The sequence below is a fragment of the Mustela nigripes genome, chromosome 8, assembly GCF_022355385.1.
Source record: "Mustela nigripes isolate SB6536 chromosome 8, MUSNIG.SB6536, whole genome shotgun sequence".
In the NCBI taxonomy this organism is placed as follows: Eukaryota; Metazoa; Chordata; class Mammalia; order Carnivora; family Mustelidae; genus Mustela; species Mustela nigripes.
In genome coordinates this window covers 44,254,755-44,280,510 of record NC_081564.1, presented here as the reverse complement: position 1 = coordinate 44,280,510, position 25,756 = coordinate 44,254,755, and the positions used below count along the sequence as shown (strand labels likewise).

General features: G+C 47.9%; 1 protein-coding gene across 5 annotated transcripts in view; it reads right to left on the bottom strand.

Moving 5' to 3' along the window:
* CABLES1 (Cdk5 and Abl enzyme substrate 1) overlaps nt 1-25,756 on the bottom strand; it is a 124,482-nt gene that overhangs the window by 20,515 nt on the left and 78,211 nt on the right. For 3 of the 5 annotated variants that reach the window (XM_059409349.1, XM_059409346.1, XM_059409348.1), the window contains 3 exons: nt 20,832-20,909; nt 2,416-2,512; nt 894-1,050 (listed from right to left, as the gene is read on the bottom strand). In XM_059409349.1, the coding sequence (XP_059265332.1) occupies nt 894-1,050; nt 2,416-2,512; nt 20,832-20,909 (332 nt within the window). Of the gene's footprint in view, nt 1-893; nt 1,051-2,415; nt 2,513-20,831; nt 20,910-21,127; nt 21,214-25,756 lie in introns of those variants that run through there. The other 2 variants (XM_059409352.1, XM_059409347.1) reach the window with 2 other exon arrangements.

The following is a 25,756-nucleotide window of genomic DNA, read 5'->3' as shown; positions in this document are numbered from 1 at the left end:
CAGTGTAGAAAAGTATGTATCACTCCCCAGACCTGGGAGAGCACAAAACCTCATGAGCATGAACGATACAGCAGGGACCTGGGTTACAAAATGGGGCACCGAGAAAGGCACATTTGCTGAACCTGCAGATCAAATGAGTCACTCGAGTCCTGCCTCGCCGGCCACTCACTTCTGGTGTGAAGGCTTCCAGGCGGGCTACTGTGTCCGCACACAGGTCTGAGCGGACGCCAGTGCTTCCAAACTCCGCACCTGGACAGGCCCGAGGAACTTCCCCGTCATCTGGAGTTTCTCTGACAGTGGACATAATGCTGCTTCATACAGTTCTCTCCCTTGTTCGCACCTTACAAAGGTTTGCAGAGGCAATGCTATAAGCAAGCAAGCCTTCCTTCACATTCACAGGGCCATGTTAGCTCACCCACTAGGGGAATCACCAAAAATTTTGGATCACACCTGATCCAAATCTGTTAGCTCAAATCATGTTAGCTCACCCACTAGGGGAATCACCAAAAATTTTGGATCACACCTGATCCAAATCTGAACACTAGGAAAACAGCGTCAAGAACCAGGCTGAGGTGAGGAGCTGAGTGGTGGGGAGAGGTGGGGAAGGGGGTGGTCCGGCCATGTCTATGGGTGCAGATGCCCTCGGTATTTCTCCTTGCTGGAGCTCGGGAGTTGGTAGGTGAAACATCTCCTTGGTTAAGGTCCCCCCTGTGGACCAGCTGTGAACATGTATGGTCTGAAACTGGGCTTGTCCCAAAGTCATGTGGCCTGTGGGATGGGCTCACGCTCTATCCAGAGGCCCCTGTCCTCCAGTCTGTACAAAGGGAGACCCCGCCCATACAGTGCACGGAAGCACCTTCTCCGCATGCTGCCCAGCCCCGCCTTGAGGTTACCTGTGTCCAGGCTCCCCTGGGTGCTGCTTGTGCGTCCTATGGAGAGACTGCGGTGGCTCAGGTTACGGAACTGGGAGAAGGAGGAGGCGGAGTCTATGGTATTTCTCCGGACTCCAAAGGCATTTGTGGGTAACAGAAACTGCGTGTAGGAAACAGTCTAAAGGGTGAAGACAAAAACGGATAAAATGAATTACTTCCAAGCCGTGAAAGGTGTGCATTCAAATTCTTAAATCTGCACTTCTAAAATCCAAGGAGATTGGAGATGAAATTTGTTTTGGTATTTATTTGCACCAAAACCTAACTTCCACTGACTTGAGGCTAGAAAGAGTTTTAACTTATCACACTCTGTGTGAATATTCACATTATATGGTAGAAAGAGCAGTGTGTTTGAGAACTATCCCTGAAGCACTAGAATGTTGTGTAATACCCAAGACACATACCACATTTTTTTTTTTTTTCTTTTTTGAACACCACACGAGCTTTATAACCCACCGAGTAAAGAATTCCAGAACACATCAGGCCCCAAGAGTAATGATAAGGGGCTGTGGCCTCATTCCTGTGTAGACACTCCTCACGGCCCCTTTTACTAGATGAGAGAAATGAATTCTTGCCCTAAATAGTTCCCGAGATTACTGCTGATAATGAAGGAATTAATGCCACCACAGAACATCCCTGTATGTTCTGTTGGCAGACGTGATCTCTGATGCTTGTCTCTAGCTTACCTCCCTCATTCCTATGTACACACTCAACCTTTAGGAATGGACACAAAACAAGTGATTTTCTTTTCACCTACTTGGAGAAGCCCTTCTCATACACCCCTGCCTGCCTGTGAGCTAAGGGCTGATGACACCCGGACACAGTGGTGACCAACTGTTCTGGGAGAGGGGAGGTGGGGAGGTCAGTGGCTGCCCCAGCAGCTTCAGCTGGAAGCAAACTACCCTGAGATGGATTCCCCAAATACTTGCACCATCTCCATAAACAGGCTTCTGAAGGGTTTACAAAGACTGCCTGGATCCAGCACCAAAAGGTCAAGTTCATCTTTGAATCTTCACCCCTCAGAATTCTAGGCAGCAGCTCACTGGATCGCACGTAAGGAAGAATGCGACGGCCTTCCTGCTAGGTGCTCACTAAGGCTGAGAAACTCAGCTTCTCAGCATTGTGGGAAGCCTCCCCCGCTCCCACGCTCAAAACAAACTTCCTAGTAGCAGGAATGCATGCAGCATGGTGACACCATCAGCTAACATATGTCCAAGCCACTCGGTTCAGAACATGCATGTTGTGTGGGGGATACTTGTCAGTATCCTGCATTCCATCATAAACGGCACTGGTGGAGAAATACTCATGCTGCTACTTCCTTACTGGCTCGGTGGGTTCCCAAGTGCATGCTAAGGGAGTGGGGACAGGCTGGCCCAGACCTGGTTCATCTACCACCGGTGGGTCAGGACTGTCATGCTGCCTCCGATCCTGACCCACTCTGGTGGTGTTGGCACAGACTCGAGGACTGGAAGCTAGGAAGCCTTACCTTCCCGTCAGCTCCCAGCTCCACACCTTCAAGTCCAATGATCTCTTTCAAGCTCACGGCACCTGTGGACTGCTTCCCTCCATCCAACTTCAAATCCCTGGGGAGGACAAGCCCAAGAGAAAATGCTCTGGTTTATACCCCAAAAAGCCACGATGATGTTTACTACACAAGACACCACAGTCACACTGATGAAAACGAGTACATGGGCTCCAGCCAACAGGGTATCCTTCTGACCCTCCTCGGGGGGCGGTTAACAACATTCTGAGGCAGTTCCACCTTGTCTCATCCACTTTGATATAAATGAAATCCAAGCAAAGGGAAAGCTCAAAGATGAAAGGCAGGCCCAGAAGCCGATGGACCTCTGGTGATCCTCTGAGCAAGGCCCCTCCGCTCGCAGTCCGCTAACAGGAAGCCAGGGAGCATTCCCGGGGCATCACGAGGCCAGTAGTTCTCTTAGGCTCAGGCTGCTGGTTTTATTTTAAAGCTGGCAGAGACCATCTCCCCTCACCGCCCCTTTTACGAGAAGAGAGAAATGAATTCTTACCCTAAACAGTTCCCGAGATTACTGCTGGTAACAAAGGAATTAATGCCACCCCAGCCACCCCACCAGGGGACCTAGAACATGAGCATCTTTCTATAAAAGAACAATCTCCAGTACTAACCAGCATTTACACAGCACTTCACAATTTACGAAGTCTTCTACACATCGTCTCTGCCATACCTTAAGATGACCCCATTAGACAGGTACTGCTATCATTAACTTCTTTTACAGACAAAAAACCCACAGGAGGCTGAGCGGTTTGCCAAGGTCACTAGGAGAGGAGGCTGTAGAGATGGGGTTTGCATCCAGTGCTGTTTCTAGAACACAGCGTTGCAACTGAAGCAAGACTGAGCTGGCTGTGGTTATGCTCATGTTTAACTGCTCACATTGTCAAGGACAATCCCCCTCCTTACGGTGGTCCTAGGGCTTGGCTGCTGATTAGAATCATGTGGGGGGCTCTGACAAACCAGCGCAGCCTGGACCCCACCCGCAGACATTTGTTTCAGCTGGTATGAGGGGCAACCTGGGTGTCCATTTTAAACACTTGCCAGGGGCTTCTAAAATGCAGCCATGTTTGGGAAGGACTGTCTTCCAGTGTCTGTCCCCTAGGATGTGGTGCTTGTGAGTCAAAAGTCATCTCAGGCTGGCAGTGCTCTTGCTACGTGGCCTGGAGAGAGGCCCCACATTCAAGGGCGGGCTCCTACAACCCAAGCAAGAACAAACAGAACATAAAGGCAAGACTCCCCAGGCCAAAGATAAAGAATTCAAGGAAAAAGAGAGGGAGCTGGGTGAGTAGCTCTTTCCTTAAAGAGAGACAAGGAGCCTCCCCTTCTGGGAAGGAAAACAGGGATTCTCTGATTTAGTTGATCTATTACTGGCTCTATAAGCCTATCTCTAACGCAGCAGTGTGGTTAACGACACTTTTAAAAGAAATAGCCCAGGGGCACATCTGACTTGATTTTGGGCTCAGATCATGATCTTGGGTCCCTGGGATCAGCCCTGTGTGGTGGGTTCCATGCTCAGTGGGGAATCTGCTTGTCCCTCTCCTTCTGCCCCTCCCCCCTGCTTCCACATGTAGTCTCACTCTTTCAAAAACAAACAAATAGACTTAAAAAAAAAACAAAAGGAATAACCAAAATTTGCATCCAGTAAGTATTCCATTTTTTAAAGTAGTCTCCTTAGGACACCATAATATTGCTATGCTCAAACTCTCTGGAGCCCATCCCAGTCTGCAAGCTTTATATTTACACATATTTTTATTCTAAACACTATTACTTGAATTAGGGCTTTCCCCCTTCCCCCCAGCTGACTGACCACAAACTGTACATGACTGTAAATGACTTCAGGTAATTCCAGACATCAAGCTCACCCATTAGGGATGGTACAGAATAGGACAGTAACTCAGAGCTCTAGACACTGTTGGAAGGCGCAGACCATCCCATCCAGCACTCCAAGCATATTGTGAACAATGGGAGGACTCTGGGCATGTGCTTGCATTCTCCCGAGGTGGGGGTGTGTGTGTGCGTGCCTCTTCTGTGGGGGGACTGTGAGATCCAGGATGACTGAAGTCATGTCACTTTATAAATATGCCCTGTGAACAGAGACCTGCATTCCAGGTCCGAATCTCCAATCTGCAGCTGGAAAGACCAGGCAAGCAGGCGGGGAGCAAAGTGGGGCTCAGTAAGGCCACCAGAACCCGGGGATGGCCCACGCCAGAGACCACCCACCCTGCTGCCCCGGCCTTCCGCGGGAGCCGTCCAGGCGGCCGCCCTCACAAAGGGAAATGCCGACACAGCAAGAACCTGAACCAGGCAACGAGGCAAAAGTGGCCATGGCGGGCAAGGAGAAAGGGGATGGCCGTGGGAGCCCAGGAGGGGAGCGGGTATAAAGACAGCAGCGCCTCGCATTTCCTGAAAGGATCTCCGGCTCGCTGCCAGGGCATCCTCCTTGCCGGAAGCGCAACCCAGCGGGCACGGGCCTCAAATTCCCAACTCCCAAACAACTGTCTCCTTGTTTCCATTTTGCCAGACAGAGAATGTTATTTAGGGCTGAATCTAATTTAAAAGCAGGGCCTATCTTCACGGGTAAGAAAACCCAAAGAAGTATGGATATTAAAATATGCCCATTTTAAGGGTGCTCCAAAATGGAGAGCCGGCTGCAGGCAGGGACAGAGGCTCATTCCGTGTTTGTGTCCTACCTACACAATGTCTGACGTGCAGTATTTACTTGAAGAAGCCAGACAGGGGCCATGCTCAAACCACACTCCCCCTTCCTGATGCCGCCCCCGAGGGAAATGCAGCCCTAACACGCATTCAACTTCATGTGTGCACAAAGAGCCGAGATGCCTCTCAGGAGATAAATCCCAAAACGCACTTAAACAGGGGTTCTCAGATCCAGTGAGTATTCTAGCACCTCGGGAAACCCCAGCCCACCCAGAGGACAAAGGGTAACAGGCACAGCTCCACCACACGTAACCACGGGAACCCATCTCTCGAGAACCACTGTGTGGGTCTCCTCCCTGTAGCCATCACTTTCCACAGCCCTTCACTTGTATCACTGTCCTTTCTCAGTAACTAAGGCCAAGCTGAGTCAGAAAACAGGCCCGGAGTGCAGTGGATGCACCCTCAACTGCTCCTAGGAACAATGCAGACTGCTCGTACAGACCGGCCCTGTGCAACAGTGCTTCCTGCAGAGACGGACACATCCTCCGTCGGAGCTGTCTGGTGTGCTAGCCAGCAGCTATGTGGCAACGGGGTACCTTAAGTGTGATCACTTGACTGAGGAACTGAATTGTTTATTTTAGTTCATTTATTATTTATTTAAAGATTTTTATGTCATTTCTATAGCCAACGTGGGGTTCGAACTCCCAACCCCAAGATCAAGAGTCACATGCTCTACCGAATGAGCCGGCCAGGGACTCCTCATTTCAGTCAATTTAAATTTCAACAGCTAGCTAGTAAGCTAATAACATAGCAAGCAGCTACTGTATTGGACCAAGTAAGCCTTCCACAAGCAGCCTGGCCACTGCCTCCGGGTGTTTACTTTCCAGGCCCGGCTCACTGGAGAAGAGACTGTGTCAGGTGTCCCACAGGAGGTGGGAGACAGGCAGGACCCTGCAGATGGAGCCAGCACAGGACCACCCTCGGTGGGGAGGGAAAGGACGACCGTGGGACTCGTGTTCAAAGGGGACCCACACCCCGCACCCCTTCAACATTCTTGAACAAGGCTCCTGACGGTGATAAAATGCACATCCTAGGTGAGGCACAGAGCAGCAGGGCCCTCAATCTGAGGCGTGAGAGAGACTCCAGGTCCTTTACACATCCTGGTGGAGAGAGAGGAAGATGCCCAGTGATGATTATGTTTTAATTTCCCTTCAGTAATCTTGGGGACGTGGGGCACTAACAGTTCATATTAAGTTTTTTTTTTTTTAAAGATGAGACATTTTCCGCACACCACATCTGGTGCCCTGCTATCTGCTCCATTTGAACCTCAAAACCTCATCCACGTGGTAATAAATGTATCTGCTCCAGAAAACCCACAGCTTCATGGCAGTGGCTGAGGGCAGACTTTCCAATTTTTCTGCCTCCCACTTAAGAAGAGTTTGTCCCTAACTTCCAGGCTGCCATTTTGGTGGCACTGAATTAGGAGCACACTTGTACACACATCTGTGTGCACGTGCATGTCCACCGATCGGGCCACAGTTCTCATCTAAACTAGGCCAGTATGTTGGGTTTCCTAGCTTTTTATTTTCTCTATATTAAGGTTTTTGGCATATGAAAATGGCATCTTTCATTAAGAGGCTGATAAACTTTTCTAGGTTCCTTAGCTAAGTGCTTGCTGAAACCTTATATTAACACTAGCCACATGAAAATGCTGTTGTTTGCCCATTTTGACCTATGTACACAGAGACTGCATGCACATTGAGCCACCTGATTTACAGGTAAGGCAGCCGCTCAAGACTGTAGGCGTGACTGTAAAGCAAGCAAGAGACTATGGCCCCAGACACTCCCTGTCTGGGGAGCCAGGAAGAGCTGCCTACAGAAGGGAACTGTGAACGGTCCTGCTTCTTCACCCAGAAAGAATCTTTTAAAAACTTCAGTGAAAAGGATTAAGCATTAGTCCCCAGGGAGTCATGATAAAATCTTGATGTTTTCTTTCTAACATCATTGTCCTGAATTCTCATTAAAATCGTGTATGGAAACAGAAATATCTGTTTGGCTCAAAAGCCAGCATTAACCCTCCTGGAGCAGGAGAGAAAACTGGAGAACATGGAACTGCAGCTGTAAGTAATTGAAAGCAGAATGAAGTCGGACTTTCCAGTTTCTTTGAAAAGCCTAGGAGATTATTTTCCCCAGATACACGTAGAGTCCAAATATTAATTTATGTTCTGCCTTCTTCTAAAAATGGCATGGAGGCAAGTTCAAATACCATATGTGGATACTGGCCAAAGCTGTGTGCATTACGGTTTACAAGCCGTAGCTCGCACTCACAGACGGACGTAGCTAGGCAGGTCATAGGGAAGGATCTCATTTGGACCAATGCACTCACAGAAGCATCGGTCAGGAACCATGGACAATGCAAGGGTCTGTTTTCTTCTCATCCACAGGCCCGGGTGACGCTATAGCTCAGACCTACTTAGCTGCAAGAGCTCATTTCTCATCTATTCAAGTTTGTTTTGCAGAGGCTGTAAGCAACAGACACACTTTGAAAACCCAGCACAAAGGTTTTCTTACAAAGTCTGAATGGTAGGGATGGGGGTGGCTGGGAGATGACTTAAGGCGGGACGGTGCAGGGGCTCCCAGAAGATGGGGGAAGCAATGAAAACAGAAGATGAAAATGCATTTGGGGAGATAGCCAAGCAGCAGTTATGCCCTTAAGCAAGGGGCAGAAATAGAGGTGGATTCTTTGTGGAGCAAAACCCTATTCTTCTTAGGATGGGCCCACATTCAGAGTGTAGCTCTCCTTAAAAGCCTGTGATTTGATGGTTGCAAATCCCCCTGCCGGACCTGTCTTGGTCTCAGCTCTCATGGCAAACAGTAAATGCAGATGATTCTGCAGTTGTGAAATCATCTGGTCAGAGCCCATGGCCAATCTAGATATCTTGGTACCCAAAGGGGATTACCTAGGTCACTGCCACCACACTATGGCCAACTCCCGATTTCATCGCGTTAAACAGGCAAGATGATCTTTCATTACCTTTTCTGATACTCATGGAGCCATAATGCATGGAACTGATCAAACTAGATTCCCTATTAAGTAACAAGAAGTTTCAGGATGCCTGGGTGGCTTGTTAAATGTCTGCCTTCATCTCTGGTCATGATCCTGGGGCTTCGGGATGGAGTCCCGCATGGGGCTCCTTGCTCAGCGGGGAGTCTGCTTCTCCCTCTGCCCCTCCTCCCCTGTTTGCGCATGCACACACGCTCCCTCGCTCTGACAAAGTCTTTAAAAAAGAAAAAATAAGTTTAAGGTAAGCCCTTTCTCTTAAGGAGTATATGATTAGTGAACCAATGTTACTCCTAATAAAAGAAAGGTATGATTTAAATACTTAACATCTGGAAAGTAGATGGAACTGTGTGAGTAATCCAATTAACTAGTTTCCAGGGCTTTTAGCTTCCAGGATGGCCTGACTGCCACTTGTGATCCTTTAATGGTGCTCTAAACTTGAGACCTTGTAATGCCAAACAGAAGCACCACTGGGCACTTGCTCGTTAAGGGACAACAATAGTTTAAACACTTTGATGCATAAATAATTTAAAAGCCAGTTAAATATTAATAGGATTTCTAGATCTTTCAAAAAAAAGAGACTTACTGCAGAGAGCAAAGCCTGAAAGCTGGATTAGGAAATACCACTTGTGAGCTAATTTTAATTAAGAGATTATGCATCAACTGGAACTCAGTGATTTAAGTATTTATCATAGTTTAAGAAGTCCTATGTCTCGCCTCTTCAGATACATTACAGCTGCCATCTTGGACTGGGTCTGCTTACTTGTATCAGAGCAGAGTGTTACACCACCACAGTTCAGAGTCAATGGAACAAGCCCAGGGCTGACAGGAAAAAATGAAATCAAAGCAGCTTTTAGTCTACAAGGCCTGCGTCTCACACTCAGCACTCCATCGATAAGCCAGCCCCCCAAGGGTAACTGGCAGACAATGAAGCGGTCTTAATGTAGCTTACACCAAAATCTTTGTCTAAAGGCAGCTCCTATAAACAGCCGGATAACGGCATGATTCATCTATGAGATCATTCCAGAATCTGTCTCTGTGTGGGAATATGGTTGGTGTGAGGAAAGAAACAATTTGTGAATGTGTAATTTTCCACAACAAAAAAGAGATGTTCTGGAGAAAGTGGGTAGGGAGGAAGAGTGGGATGGCAGGGGGCATTCAGGCTTCCAGAACCCCTCTCAGAAGCAGCTGTTCTCTACGGCTGATCTCTCAATGATCAACACTCAGGAAACAGACCCAAGAGGATGACCTCATCTGAAAGGCCCCCATGCCAAAAGCTAAGGACATAAACAAATACCATGTGGGCACTGCTATTTATTTTTTTAAGATTTATTTATTTATTGGGACACCTGGGTGGCTCAGTTGGTTAAGTGTCTGCCTTCGGCTCACGTTATGATCCCAGGACCTGGACAGAGACCAGCACTGGGCTCTTTGCTTAGCAGGGAGCCTGCTTCTCTCTCTGCCTACTGCTCCCCTCTTTCTCTCTCTAGCAAATAAAATATAAAAAAATAAAAAATAAAAAATAAAGGATTTAAGAGAGAGCGAGAGGGGCGGTGGGGAGGGAGTGTAGAGGGAGAGGCAGAGAATCTCAAGCAGTCTCTGCTAAGCTCGGAGCCAATGCGGGGCTCAACCTCATGCCCCTGAGATCATGACCTGAGCTGGAACTAAGAGTCAGCCACTCAAATGACTGAGCCACCCAGGTGCCCCTGGACACTGTTATTTTAAAACACACCCCCAGAGATAACCTGTTCTACACTGGGAAGGCATCTCCTTCAAAGCATGGTCTCAGATACATCTGTAGTAAGCAAACCCAGTCACTATCATTTAGTCAGGTCTGGTTATCTGAATGGGTCCATTCCTACACACACATCAACAAGCTGGAATCATCCAGCGTGGTTACTTTACATAACCCGGAGTCACAAGTTAACTCGGTTCACTGCTACTTCCTTCTGAATCAGATCCCTATATACAGAAATACCTACTGATGTCTGTTTCAGGAAATAAAGTGCATCTGGGCACTTGTCTCAGTTCCCGTATGCAGAGATGGTCCTGGGACTGGCCCTCAATACAACGCTTGCAGTCTCTCACGCCCCAGTGGTTGTGTTCAAAGCTTTTGAGCTGGCTGTCTGGAACTTGGAATGCATTTTCCCACTGACACTATGTTACGAATGGGGATCGCCCACACAGTGCTCTTTTAGCCTATAATGTCACCAAACTAGCCCTGGGCGAAGCAAGAGCTCTGGATATAGGAGCAACAGGTCAGAGGGTGTAAGGGGGGGAAAGAAATAGGAAAAAGTGGAGTCTCTCTCATGGTTTCCTGGTTTGGAGCTGACCTTGAACAACATGTTAAAGGGTTGAGGTCAAGTTTGCATTATTTCCCTCTCCCTCTCTGGGGCTCCTTTTCCTTCTCACAACCCCAGGATCCTTACTCCTAAGCTGTTCCTGTCCATAGTTTCTCCCCTCTCTCCACTTCTCAACCCATAAATTGTTTTGCAGCTCCTGGTCCCAGGGTGTCGGCACAGCAGCCCAGAGGACAGGGCCGGGGTACAAGAGGCGACGGCAATGGTCTTAGGTAGAGGTGTGGATGAGCTGTATCAAAGTGGGGTCTGCCTACTGAATAGAGTCAGGAAACTTAACTTGCAATTTATTTTGTAAGCAAAGGGTTGCCACGCCAAACCACAGATCTACACTAGAAAAGAGAAGGCAGTGACTCATGTGGATAAAAGGCGAAAAGACTCCATCGGGCCTTGGCAAACTGCTGGTTGAGAGAAGAGGAGCCGGTTTAAGGCTGGGACTTTTCCCAGAAAATAGTATAATTTACAAGCTTAATCTGAGAAGAGTGTTTACAGCTATGGGAAGGTTTGATGTTACAGTTATAGTGAAAGAGACGGGCAACATCTGTTCCTCTTCTCAGTGACCAGCTTCCAATAGCTTGTTTTGAAAGGTGGGATTTGGCAAAGCTTCTTCCCACCAGCAAGAAAGATCAAAACAAAACAATCATCTCCTCGTATCCCATACAAGCATGTGTACTATGGGATAAGAAGTTTAAAAAAAAAAAAAAACTGGAAGGAAATAGGCCAAAATGTTAATGAAGATTTTGTTTTGGGAGGTAAAGGCTCAGTAAATTTTAACTTCCTTTCATTTTCACATACATTCTAGATTTTTAAAAATAAGCCATGTGCCATTAAGGAAAACAATTTAAAGACCAGATAAAAGCAGATCTGAAGATGAATCCTTTGTGTTTGCAGGAACATAGTGCTGGCTAACTCATCAAAAATTGGACTGAGACCTGCTACGCTGGAGCGGACTTAGAGCAATGAAATAGCTCCATGACTGGAAAAAATGGAACCAAAGTGGACATTTAATGAGTACTTATTACATACTGCCTGGCAGGTTGCTCAAAGCTTTCATATGTAATACTTCCTTTGATACTCTCAAAACTCCAAAGCTGACATCATAGCCAGTTCTACAGACGAGTGAGCACCAGCAAAGCTAATTAATTTGCTGGGACTGAAGAGTCTGCCTGACCACCAACTCTATCCTGTGCAACCTATGCTCCTCGGCTTCAGCTGCCCATCAGCCCTGAAGGCAGGGATGGAGGGCTGTGGTTTTCCTACTGGCATCATGAAGGATGGAGTGAAAATGAGTGGGCTTCTCATTCCCACCCACTTTTCTGGAATAACTGTCGTTAGCTATTTTATTTATGGGAATTCTGTGTAAACTTGTATTGGAGGAATGGTTTCTCCAGCTAAAAAAAAAAAAAAAAAAAAAAAGGTCTGAAAACACAGGACTAAACAGTCTAGCTCTAAATGTCTATCTTTGAAGAGTGCTCCTTACCACCGAACTGATGTGAAATAGCATTATGTGGCGAACCTTCTGGGTCATGTATCCTTTGGTGAGTTAGCCTGGGGATGCCCCGAGAAGTGGCAATGCCCTCATGTCGAGGAGGGGCTTCTATACCCTTAGAAGTGGTTTCTGCTCACTGAGCTCAGCCCAAAGGCCTGCCGTTATGAGTGACAACTCACTCCTGCTAATGATTAGTGGGACTTGGGGGCCCAATTGCAGTTTACTTGAAAGGAGTTAGGGCAGCCTGACGCCATTCTTCAATCTAAGGATGCAAGAAAATTCCAGCACCTTCCCCACACATGCCCCTGATCACACCTGGCCATGCTAGGCCCCAGAAAACGCTGGACAGCGAGGACCAGACTATACACGAACGTGTGAAGGTGTGAGTTGGTGATGAGAAAGACCAAAGCAAAAGCGTCACTTCATCCAACATGGAAAGGGCACCAGTGACGAGATGAAACTCCCCACTGCCCCTTTGGGAAAACCACCCCCTTCTAACTCAATACAAAAGTCAACCCAAAGATGTCCATTGCTTTAAGTATACATGAAAGGAAAAAAATTACATGTTGATCAAGGGCTAGAAAAGCAAGCCAGCTAAAGCCAGGAAACCCTGATGGGGCTTGGGAAGACCAGGTGTGACATCAGCAAAAGGCCCTTGGCATTCCTGGGGTTAATATTCAGGGTGTTAGTATTTGAGAAGAACTCCAAGAGCACAAAATGAGTGATACACTGGTGGTGAAGCTACATGTGGAGGTCATTTGGCTGGGTAGGTCAGGGGAGGAAACCTAGCTGGGGCTTAGCGCCTGCAGCCTGACACCCCCGTTAGTCACTGCAGACTTACCAGTTTTCACTGTGGCCAGGGCAGCTATTTGCAGAAAAGCGGGTGCGGAGCCCATGACCGCTCACCCTTGTTGACACTTCCAGGCCCCTCCGGCCTGTCCCGTGCTGCCATTCCTATCAAGACACCCACAGGGATGGGGTGCCAGGCTGAGGAATCCAGAGAGCACTTGCTTCTATGGAAGGGGACAGTCTGGCCATCATTTTCGGGGGCAATGACATATCCATAAAATTAGCCACTCTCAAAAGTCTGGAGGCACAGTCCTCAGAAATCCTGTCTATATTCATTTATTCAACAAATACCATGTCTACTAAGCACACTGCAGTGTGAGCAATAAGACAATCGACACCCTCAAGGAGGGTTAAGGACAAATTACAAAAATAGATTTGTTAAGTGCTAGGACAGGCCTAAGGGTACCACAGGACACGAGTGGCATCTTAGTAGGGCCTTGAGGCAGGGCATTAAGGGGGACTGTGACCGTGGCCTGAGAAAGGGCCCTTGAGGAGAGGTCTGAGTTCCCTCAGTAAGAAGCTCCAATGGGTTGAAGGACAAGAACAGTCTTTCAAGTTCTGCACCAAGTATAAAAGCCCCAAAGGCAAGGAGAACCTCTTACGGGGCCGGGCATCCTGTTAAGGCCAACATGAGAAGCCACAGGGAAGAAGACGGGTCTGAGAGGAGAAGTGAGGCCAGAGCCCAAGGCCCTGTCTCTGTGCTCATTAATCTAGAAAATCACGAAAGAGGTTTTCAGTAGGAGTCAGAAACCTAGAGTCACAAAAAACAACAAATACCCAGGGTGCAAGGGCACCTATGTATCTCTAGTCCAGCTGAGTGCTTCAGTCAGGAGCCAGCAGAGGCACTGGTGAGAACTGAGGAGGCCAGGAAGGGAATGAGATGGCCTGGCAGCACCAGTGTTGGGCCCAGGCCTGGGGGTGCTGCTTTCGCCTGGGATTTGGAGATGTATGGAGACTGACTAGACATCACCTTCTCAATAAAATTGGAAAAAAAAAAAAAAACCAATAAAAACAAAATGAAAGTGAAACAAAGATATTTTCAGATAAAAGAAAACTTGAAGCAATAGATCCATACTAGAAAAATAGTAAAGGAAGGGCAAGTTCTCCAAGATGAAACCAAAAAATACCCAGGAAAATTTAGAAGTCTGAGAAAGAATGAAGGCTGGAGTGAGTATCTGGCTCACTGCAAGGTCTTTTTGTTCCTTTTTGTCATTATTTCTTTACAAACTACATGCCTGTTTGCAAACACTGAGAGTTTCTTCTTTCAGGGAAGCATGTTTGAGGGGGGCAGTGAGGGGCAGAGTAAAGGGTCCCTTACTTCCTGATGGTTCCTTCCTGGGACTGATGCCAGATTAAGGCCTGGGGTCCTCTGGTGGCCTCCACAGGTTCAGTGTGGGGACAGGTGGATTCTCCAGTGAGCCACTGATGGCAGAGACCACAGATGGGCCCACAGTACCCAGGAAGGCCAAAGACTACATTTCCCAGACCCCTGGAAGCAGCCTGTGTTCCGCGGAGCAGAAGTCCTCTCGTGGAAGCTGGAGGCGGGAATACCATGGACTGAAGCCGGGTGGTCAGAGCTTCCAGTGACTGTGGGGTGGCGACATCCAGCATGTTTCCACAGAGGCAGCCCAGAGGATGGCTCCATGTTTGTCCCCACTGCACTGCCTCCCACTGGGTCACTCTTGGGTATCTATACTGCTTTCTCTGTCTGTCCTGGACATTCTGTGGACCATCCCAGGTCCACCGCCTCCCCACCAACAGTCAGGGAGGAGACTGTCATCTCAGCCTATCTGTCCTGCACTCCATCCCTTCGTGCCCAGCAGAGCCACAGCAAGACTCTGAATTCCTAAACTGTAAGAGCAGGAATGGAGGACAGTTATTAGAAGCACCTAGTTTTATCTAACAGATGATTTCTCAAAATGTCGTATGCAAGCAAACTCTGTAAAGCAAATGATATTTTAAGAAGGAAGAGAGCTCATTAAGCAGGCAAGAAAACCATGTTTAAAAAAACAAAACAAAACAAAAAACCCTGTCACCAATCCTTTTGTGAAGTGAAAACATGTTTGGTGCTGATGTAACTACTTAGCACACCTTCTCAAAGAGCAGCATCTTCCAGCACAGTGTAAAGACAGGAGGAAGACGCCTACCAGTCCCTTGATCGCTTCCTGGTGGTTTGTGGGTGACCTGGCCGTGGCTGCGTGGGTACTGGGGAGACCTGAGCAAGCAACACTTCAGGATCCTGAGCCAGAGACGCCCACATGCAGCCAGGCTGTCTGCACCACAGGGACACCTGCATCATGTGACCTCCTCTCTGCTCTATGGAGACCCTATTCTCTAGCCAACAAACCCTCAGGTGAGGGCAATAGTAGATTATTTTCACCCAAGACTCCCCCTAGAGATACCTGCAATTTGCCCTTGGAGGAGCCGGCCACAGGGTGAACTGGCGGCTTCCAGAAGGTCACCACCCAGCACCAAGGCCCCTGGGTCCCCAGGAGGTGGCCCTCCGAGGGCATATACTGAGCTCCACCAACATCCAGGTACGCGCTAGTCAGCCAGCACCCTGCACCAGTCACTGCCAGCAGGATCCGAGCCAGCAGGCGGAACCCAGAGCCTGCGGTCTGCCAGTTCGCCCTCCCTGCTACCTTGGTCATTGCTAAGCTAGTCCCTGCCCCAACCTCGTATCTGCAAACTGACCATCCCAGAATCCAGCGCTTGAGCTTCTGGCGATGATGCAATGAACGAATGTATAAAAGCCCTCAGCATAGTTCTTGGTGTACTGTAAGCATTATTTTATGCTTCAGCATGTGTTCCTACCATTATCATGTTCACACACATGCAGAACTACCTGGTCGGGGAATCCTAAGGACACAGACTCTTTTTCTCAAGAATCTTCACCTATAAATCAAGGCAGGAAAGAACAGTTTGAAGACTGCAGTACTCACTAAACATCCAGGACAATCTGCTTCAAGCAGGGACTCTAGAAATCACTGTGAAGATTCTACTACTGTCAGCTTGGAAGTGTTAACCTAATGGCATCCAAATGACCCCAAACTCTGCATGTCAACTCTGGGGTGATCCAGCCCTCACCAGGCAACCATGTACCAAACAAAGCTACAAAGTCACCAGACTGTGCTTTTAAAAAAAAAAAAAAGGAAAAAGTCTCAAATTTAAAAAAACTGAATGGAGACTCATTATTCATATAGGAGCTCTAGAAGCAGCTGATCGTCGGTGGATGGAAAATGTGAAAAGCATGCCTCATTCATAAACTCCTCGTTCGGCCAGACTTAACAGCTTCCACATTAGCAAAATTGACAAGGGTGAGAATGGAGTGTGCAGGATCTCTGGAGAGTCTACTCAAGCCTCCACACGGTACACACTGAGATCTGGGGCAGGCTGAATGATGGGTCTGTGGCCGGGACGTTCCAGGACAGCCCACTTCGGTCTCCACCCCCTACCCTGCCCCCTAGAGCAAACTGCTGCAGTGTGGGTCAGCAGTGGGAGTCCTGCCGGGATGGTGCTTTACCCAATTCTCTCAATGCCAGGCCTTACCGAGAATCCCCACCCCAACCCCAAGAAGTTCACAAGGGGCCAGGCCATCTATATCCTCCTAAGTCACCGGGGAGGCTGGATTATGCCCCTCCCCTTGGAGAAGGGGAGGGTCATATTCACACTTCTTCATCTTGATAAAGAGCTTTGGTCTCTGGGGAGCACTCCCGGATCCCTTGGTCCCAATTCCCTGAGCACCTTCCTCTGTGCTCCAGCTGCTCACTGCTGAGGACTCATTTAATTGTTGGTTCTCGGGTCTGATGGTCTCCTGCCCTCACACGGTAATGGGCTAAGGGACATCTTGTTCACCACTGTGTCCTTACTGCTTAGAACACTGCCTGGCACATAGTAGGTCCGATAGGTTCTATGGAGTGAATGAGTGAATCCTGCTGTGCAGCAGCAGTACCCGGATTCCTATCTGGGAGGCAGGCCGGGGTGGCAATATACTTGGAAGGGGATGAGACTCATAGAGCAAACTCTTAGCTTTTACTGCCAATAGTAGATTCCCTATAAATGTGGGTGCTGATAAAGATCTGGGGGGAGTTAAAGCACTCCATAACACCTCTTTGGGGGTCCCCAGTTGTGCTAGATTGGTTGTTTCCATGTCTGGCTTCTGGCTCGATCATAAGCTTCTAGAGTGTGAGTCTTACTCATCCCTATACCCTCCCAGCCTCCGTCAAAGCCTGTACCCACCCACAGGGGCAGAAGAAATGAATGAGTGAGTATATGAATAAATAGTAAAACCTCTCCTGAGACTGACTGGTCTGCCTTGGTCAATGGATGCCTGGAGGCAAAGTGTGTGCCCATTTCAGTTTAAAACCAAGAACAAAGCTTCGGGGTCAGGGTGGGAGGCAGGTCCAGCCAAGATGTGAGAGCCAGACTTGGAAAGCTCCAGCACAGCATGAGAAGCCAGAAAACAGAGCCGGAAAGAGATAAGGCCATCCTGATAGATGCTTTGTAAAAGAGGTTCAAGTACACACTGGATGAACTTCTGAGTTTCCTGTTTTTAAAACTTCCTTATGATGAAGTTGGAGTTGGACATCATCCCTTTCAGCAGGGGGTTTTTGCTTGTCTGGAATAATCAGGCACCTGTGGCTCAGTACATGTGTGTGAGCACAGCAGAAAAATGGTGACCAGTAACCACAAAGTCAGTGGGTTAAGGTGGCTGGAGTACTGGGTTCTGGAGGGGCTGGTTCTGCTGGGCGTCCACCCCTGAGCCCGAGGGGCCCCAACTATGAAGCAGGGAGGCCAGGCCACGTCATCTCTGAAATCCTTTCCAGCCCTGCAATTCTAAGATTTGAGTCTCAGTCACACTGAGGACTCCAGCAGAAGGTACTAGTTTGTACAGGCATGAGCTAAAGTGCCGTAAAATACAGATGTATAGAATTTACTGGTATAAATACTTCTGTTATTTGAGCATAGTGATTTCAAACAATTAGTGAAAATAATCCTAATTTTAAGTGGCAGTTCATTCTAGGATGTCTGCTCATCAAAAAATTTACAAAGCACAACTGCTTCTTCGTCTCACTGCTAAATTACAATATTTTGAGCTGTGTTCATACTTCCTTGTGTGAGTTCTTAAGCAGAATAGGCTACAGAAACAGGCATGTTCTTTTGTCTGTCAAGCATTACAACGGACCCAGTGTTTTTTTGTTAAAGAAAGTTAACTTTACTGCACATTGGTTTCCTCATTTATAAAGTAGGAAAGAGTAGAGTTTATTCATGTCAAAGATGGAAGAGGTTATGCCCTGTGAGCCCCCAAATGCACTTTGCTACTTCCTCTGGGGCCACCAGCTGCACAGCTGAGCAAGATGGCCACCCGGTGACATCTCCCTGGTTAACACACAGGGCCCTCCCAGCAGGAGTCAAGGCGACCCAGGTAGTGACAGATGCCCCTCTCCCCCAGTGTCAAAGATGAGGAGGGCCACGTATTTCTAATAAGGATATCAAACACAGATAGTAGGGATGATCTCTTCCTGGACAGTTTAAGTTAAACTGTGTTCCCACGAGCAGGGAGGGATCTTCAAAGCTAACAACACTGGTAGTAACTTGTGAAACCCATCCTACAGAGGAACAAGCAGAGGCTTGCAGAGGCAAGTGATTTGCCCAAGCAGAAAATGACAAGTCTCCCAAGTTCTCCTCACTGATTCCCACGTTGTATTTACTTAAGAAATTTGGGGTCCTTGACAAGTTGGCCCCATGTACCTCTGTCAGGGGCTGTGCTGGACCGTGCATAGTCAGTTGCCCTAGGAATCTGACTTCACCTCCATGAGGCAGTTATTATAAAAGCTCCATTTCACAGACGGCATTCTGTGAATATGGAACTTACTTTGCTTGCTGGACAGAGTGAGTCACGGGAAGTCCCAGGGCTGGACGGACTTGGGTTCAAATTCCCATTCTGGCCCAAAGCGATGTTTGATACCGTAACTCTTGAGGATCAGTGGTCCTATCTATAAAATGCAGATAAGTACTTAGGTACCATGGTGAGGGGGCCTCAGAACTTGGAAAGAAAAGCACCATTCCAGTATGAAACAAACACGAACAGTTCTAAGATGAAAGCACAGAGAAGTCAGATTACGTTCAAGAAACCAGATGGGTTCTCAGTCAGAAAGACTTGGCAGTCCCCTGACTGAACATTAACTGAAAGTCTTAATTGAAAGTAGTAATTAATCATATGGGAAATTTCAACGTGTTTCCCCCTCGTCGTTTTAAGTTTCAGGAGACAGGAACCAGGCCCATCTTTTAGTCTTTACCCCTGCACCTAGTCACATAGGAAGCACTCAATACATGAGAAAATGGACCATGGCCGGAGGACGAATATATCAGTCAGAAAGGTTAGCAGGGGAAGCCCAGAAAAATACAAAAATAAAGCCAAGGCCACAGTGGCCATCCAAGCTGGCCATGAGAGGACAAACTTGCATACAACCTTCCAGGCTGATTCAGATCTCCCTGGAAACATGTTCACAGGCTGGTCACACCAACATCATCAGGGCCCTGGCATGATTATTTGTGTAAAATTAGTGAAATGGCCTTCCGGGTCACATGGAAGTCTGAGAGCTAGTACCACCCATTTCCACAGGGATTAAGTAAGCCTGCTGTCAGGTGCAGCCAAACCCAGGACCACAACAGGTCGGTAAGGTCAAGCAAGCCTCCTCATGAGGTCTCTTGCAGGCAGCTCTGTAGGCCACGCCCAGGTGATCCTTGAATCCCTGACGGGGAAGGGTTTGTTGTTACTTTTTTGAGAACACCTACTTTATAAGGACGCAGGGAGTGAAAAGGACCCGCCCAAAGTGTGCCCTCAATCAACAGTAAGATTACTGCGACTCTTTAAGGTGTACATCTAATAGAGGACCAAGTCAGAATTCCATGAAGATGCGCTACTGTCTGCCCATGAAGCTTACGGTGCAGAGCAGAAATAAGGACCATGGGTGAGTTGAACAGCCCAAGTCTAACAGGGGGGTGGTGGGAGGGGGAAGCCATGGTGAACAGGAATGACCAGCGGAGAGAGCTCATGGAATACGGTGGAAAACGAATAAATGATGAGTCAGCACCAGAGGCCACACTGCCCTCCACAGAGGCCCACAGGGCAGTGGTCACGAGTGGGTAGTGTGCCGTTGTCACAATGTCCAGGGGGCAATTCTAGCATTTCACCTGTAGTGTGGAGTCAACATGCCGCACGATTCCTGGCATCCTACGCGGTGAGCTGTCCTACCCTACACACCGGCAGCTCCCTGGCGACAAACACCGGATACAGTGACATGTGAGGGGCAAGGTTGTGAAGACTCAGAGGAACCAGCACAGAGTTTGGCACAGGGAGTGAAGGGGAGGCTCTGCAAGGACAGAGCCTCACTTACCTACTTCTCTTCAGAGCAAAAGGAAAGGCTTGTTGAGCTAGAGAAGCAAGCATTCTTTTGGCCTGCAGCGAATCACATAGGTCTGTTCCTGTACATTTTGCTTTGGTATTTGCTCCAGCCTGCTGGTCAGTCTCCAGCCCAAAGCCCAAGATGCAAAGAGGCAGGACGTTCACATGGTTTTTCTGATTTTTTTCTTCACCTACCTTTCTCCAAAAGCTGACACGGCCCCGAGCAATGGGGTGGGTCCCCGGATTGCTCTTGCTTTACAGCATTGGAAGAGGGGACAAAATGCACATTTGTAAACAGCAGGCAAGACGGCGAGGACAGACAGAAACAAACACACACACACACACACACACACACACACACTCTCTCTCACAATAACAAGAAAGCTTTCTGGCTGAAAAGAAAGCAGAACTTTCTTCCCAGTTTATAAGTACTCGGTTTGCAGTGTTAGAGCCAGGCAAGTTCTTGGAAACGGAAGGGCAGCCACATTATGCACATGGTGTCACAACTTTTCACCCAGAGAACTAGAAAGCAAGCATGCATATACATACCCAACTTGGGCACTGTCACGATAGGGCAGCACTGAAAATATACTACAGAAGGATCTTCTGCCACTGATAAGGACTATTCTAAAAAACAACAAAAAAAGAACAAACAACAAACAACAAACTAAATGCAAGGACTCTTAAATTAAAAAAAAGAAGAAAAGAAACAACTGTAGCAATTAAGCATTCATGGAATTTACAGCAATATTTGCACACTCCCGCCGCCTCCTCTGACAGATGGTATTCTGTGCTCCTTGCAAAATGCAACCTCAGCGCAGCCAAAGCACGCTGCCTCTCCTTACCCAGAGGTTAGCATGCGAGACGCCGGCTCCGGTCTCTAAGGAGTACACATGAGTCCTCCCGAGCAGGAGCTGTTGGCTGTGGGTTGCACAGCAAGATGGAGCAGACAGAGCCATGAGTCTGGGGTGCCTAATGCTGCCAACAGTCATGCCACACTGAAACCATCCATGTCTCCTCTGCAGTGAACAATGCAAAAGCCATAGTGCCAGAAACCGTGAGCAAGAGACGCTCAGATGCCATTGTGATCGCTGGGGTTTTTTTCTATGCTGGCAGCACGTTAGGTTCTGAGAATAAATTAAGGGAACAATTACATAATCAGTCTTAGCCTCCATTCCTGCTATAAAGATACGACTGGAAACAGTTCTGTGTGATGCTCTTATGCAATCAAAGGCCACTTAGGAAAACATTAAAAAAAAACTCTCTCAAGTACTTATCCTGGCATATGAAAATAACTTTTGCCAAAGAGAACTGCTGCTTTAAAAAAAAAAAAAAAGAAAGTGGAGAAGATTAAAAACCTAACATTCTTTAACACAGTAGAAACACACATCAGATATGAAATTTACTCTTATAATCTTTTTCTAAAATAATCATGATGAAAAATCAAAAGGGGAAATAAACCCCAATACTACTAACTGCATCAAGGTTGGGAGACTATGACCTTATTTTTACAACTACGATATTACACTGTCGACCTGCCCAGGATAAAGTCGGGTTCCCTGGCATGGCCAAGCAGGCCCTGTGTCTTCTGGCTCTTTCTCCTTCTCTGGTCTCAGCAAACACGACCCCACACCCCCCAACTTTATCATCCATCTATGTTAAAGGACTTGCTGTCCCCCACCTTGAAAAGACCCTGCTGTTGCATGCCCATCCTTTGCCTGTCGTGTCCAACTTAGTATGCTCAGAAGTCATGGCCCTAGGAAGGATTTCCTCCCCCTTCACCGAGTTCCTCATTTCCTTGTTGGGGAAGACATCAATCACAAAGGGCTGCTCGCTGCTGCCTCCCTGCCCTTCCAGAGGGTGCCCTGCCCTTCCAGAGGGTGAGTCCCAGGGTGGGGCTCACGGCAGCTCCTCCATAAACAGGGCCATGCTGGGCTTCACAGCAGCACCCCAGTCCCCGTCCCTGGGAAGGCAGGACCAGGGCTACCCATTCATCCCACACTGACCCATGTCGCCAGTGTTAACAGGACTGAAGCCACAGTCCCAGGCTCAAATATCAGCTGTGTCGTCTTTGTATGACCTCGTACCTCTTACTAACTCTTCTGAGCCTCAGTTTCCACAACTAAAATGATAGGATAAAATTACTAACTAGCCCACAGGAATGCTGTAAAGAATAAGTCAGTCCGTACTGGGAAAGCCCTCGGAACAATGCCTGGCAAACAATGACACTCAATAAATATTAACTAGTTTTACTGGGAATCGCCTTCTTCCCTGGTAAAACTGAGGGAAGTTTTACCAGCAGAGCACCTGGATTCTGAACCTCTTCAGACCTCTGTGTTAAAATATACAGGCCTGCTAAGATGTCAGAGGTGTGCCCAAGGGCAGCTGAGGTAGGACACGTGACTACAAGTGTGTAACCCACACACAGAGCTGTCTCTCCTCTCTAGGAGAGACTTTTCATCAGGTACCACAGACCCTAACCTTGTCACTGCCGCAAGAACAAGAATGCCCTAAGCAGAGTTACCACCAAGGCTTCCAGGGCCAACATCTAAATAAATCATGAGCACACCACCTTGCTAAACATCAGTCAGCCTCCTCGGGCTCTCACACACAGTGACCAGTGGCAGATTCTCACTATAATGCCTCTGTATGTTTACTTACACAGACATAATAATAGTTAATACTTATTAAGTACCCATTAGATGCCCAATTCTAGATGCTTCATCTGATGAAAGTAAGTTAAGTGACATGCCAAAGGGGACACACTATCAGGTGAGACCAGTTGGGGATCTGAAGCCATGCCCTTCTCTACCTTGTGCCCTGATGCTTTGCCCTTCACTGAGACTTACTAGAAGAGTCTGCCCCTGTGGGTTTGACTGGACTTTGGACACCAAGAAGTCAACCTTCACCACATTTTCTAGGGTGGCTTTCCAGCCTTGCCTGTAGGTGACCAGGCTGGGAATGGGTGGGGCCACAGGGTGACCCATCACAGCCACCCTGACTTCAGAGCTGCCTGGTGCCTCCTTCTCCTGCTCTGCTCAGCTGGAGTGCCTTCCTAGGTGGAAGGATAGGACTCTCCAAACCCCCACCAGCCCCTGAAATCCACCCAGGAGGAAAGTCTAGAACTACTCATTCCTTGAGGCGCTCGGTATCCACATCTCCTGCAACAGAGGAAGGAATGGATTGAACAGCCTCAGCTGGCTTAGTGTTAGCGCATTTCCTTCATTACTTAGTGCTAATGGGTGCTTCCTTCCCACACACTGAATTTGTTGGGACATTTCTAATAGAACAAGGAAACGAGAGAACATAAATGCATGTGAAATTAAGTATTCTTTCCAAAGTTCTAACCACAACGTGCCTATTAGCAAATGGGCTGCACTGTTTTCTAAATGAGTACTCATCTGTGTGGTCCTCACCATTTAGGTGTCGAGAAGAGGCTGACAGCCTGAGTCTCATTCAGAAAAATGTGTTATTCTATTGCACAGGTCAAGTTTAGGAACTACGAATATGGAATGTTTCCCAACAGTCCAGTTAGGCAGGTTCTTTTCCGGCTGGCCATTCTCAAGCAGCTGGAAAGGGAAGGAGGTTAAGTAAAAGCATAGCATCCTTGGGTACTTCCCCTCCATTTTTTGGTGGAACCATCCCGCAATTCCAACATCATGCAGGGTTCAGAGGAGGAATCCAGAACAGAGACCCGACAGCAGCTCCACACAAGTCTGTGGCTGTTGAAGCCCTGGGGAGCTGGAAATGGCCAACAGAGCTCCCAAGAATGCATCCAACATGTTGCCCTAAGTAGCTCTGGCTTCAGGCTTTAGCTAGAGTAGGCAAATATCAGCAAGTGGCAAGTTCTTGTCTTCTATCTCCTCCACGAGCAACTTGGAGCAGTGTGAACCTAAAGAAAGGTCCATTGTGACCAACTGCTGTGTCCCAAACCTGGAGAATTCCTGTGAATTTGCAGCTTTCTTCTTTGTAAGTGTTGGGGAAATATCCATCGTCACAATGATGCCCAAGGAAATCAGATTTGTTCACCTTCTTCAACTGCTTCTGGATTTGTGAGAGAATTAAATCAGATGGTAGTTGTCAAGAATGACACAAGACAGCCACATTCCATTTCCAGGGGACTTCAGAAACTGGCTACCTTCACGTGTTGGCCTCCAACCACTGTAGTTATGTCTTGTATGCCCACATTGCACGCAGAAAGCCTACAGGGTTTTCCCTTTTGTGCCATTCAACACCGAGTCAAGGTGACCAGAAAACATTATACAAAAGACTCTAACTTCAAAATAGGAATTAACTCCAGAGAGACAGGTCTTTAAGAAATTAAAGATCACATTTCCATACAAACATCTGCCAGAGAAGGAAAAAAACAACAAAACAAAGGAAAAAGCTCCAAGGGCGGCAGCCCGCAAGGGCAGAACTGCTTCAAGATACACAGTGTTTTCCAAACCTCTCCAGGAGGCATGAAGAGCACCATGTTTCTCCTTCATGTGGCTTCAGCTTCTTGCTTAGAAAAGTGTTTCTGGTATGCAGCAGCGAGGGCTTCAGGCCACAAAGCTTCCAAAGGCACATACCGCCAGTGAGATATTGGAGTATTCCAAATAGCCTGGAGATGCTCAAGAGCCCCATGGTTGACAGAGTATCACAGACCCATCATTAAATCCACTCTCAACCCCTTAGCCCAGAGCTAGGGAAGATCTCATGCCATTCTGGACCCTCAAGCGTTCCCTCAATTGCTGAAAGCTGGCTTTCTGTTCTATTTCCAGAGCCCTGGGGCATCTCTATTAGCTGTGAGAAAGTTCAATCTCTCCCAGGTGGAATATTCCATGAGAGCAGAAATACGATCTTAAGGACATAAAAACAAGCTACCAAGATCTGAAGTTAGAGCAAAGAAAATCACATTCGCAACAACGGTGGGTAAGCACGAACACAGCCCAGGGGTGTCCCTGACCCAGGAGTCTATGTTAGGCATTGGGCGCACATGTACACTGCATTTCCCAATTCTGTAGTCCATTCCCTACATGACCAGGAAGAAAAGCAAAGCACACTTTCAAATGCTGGTGTCAGGGGATGAATCGTGTCCCCCCCGCCCAAAAGGCATGAAGTCCACGGCACCTGCAGATGTGGCCAGAAACATGGTCTTCACAGATGCAATCATGTTGGGATGCATTCATACTGAATCAGGGTGGGCCTCAACCCAGTGGCTGGATTTCATAAAGACAGACATTTGCAGACACCCACATACACAGAGAGGAAAAGCCGTGTGACAATGGAGGCGTACACTGGACTGGCACAGCCTAGAGCCCAAGCCACCAGGGACTGCCAGCTGCCCTCAGAAGCTGGATTAGGTGACAGATGATCCCTTTCTAGAGCCCTCAAGAGGCACAAGGCCCCGCTGCCACCATGACTGCTGACTTTCGGCCTCTGGAGCTGCAAGAGCACGCACTTGTGCGGTTTTTGGCCCCCTCTTCCGTAAC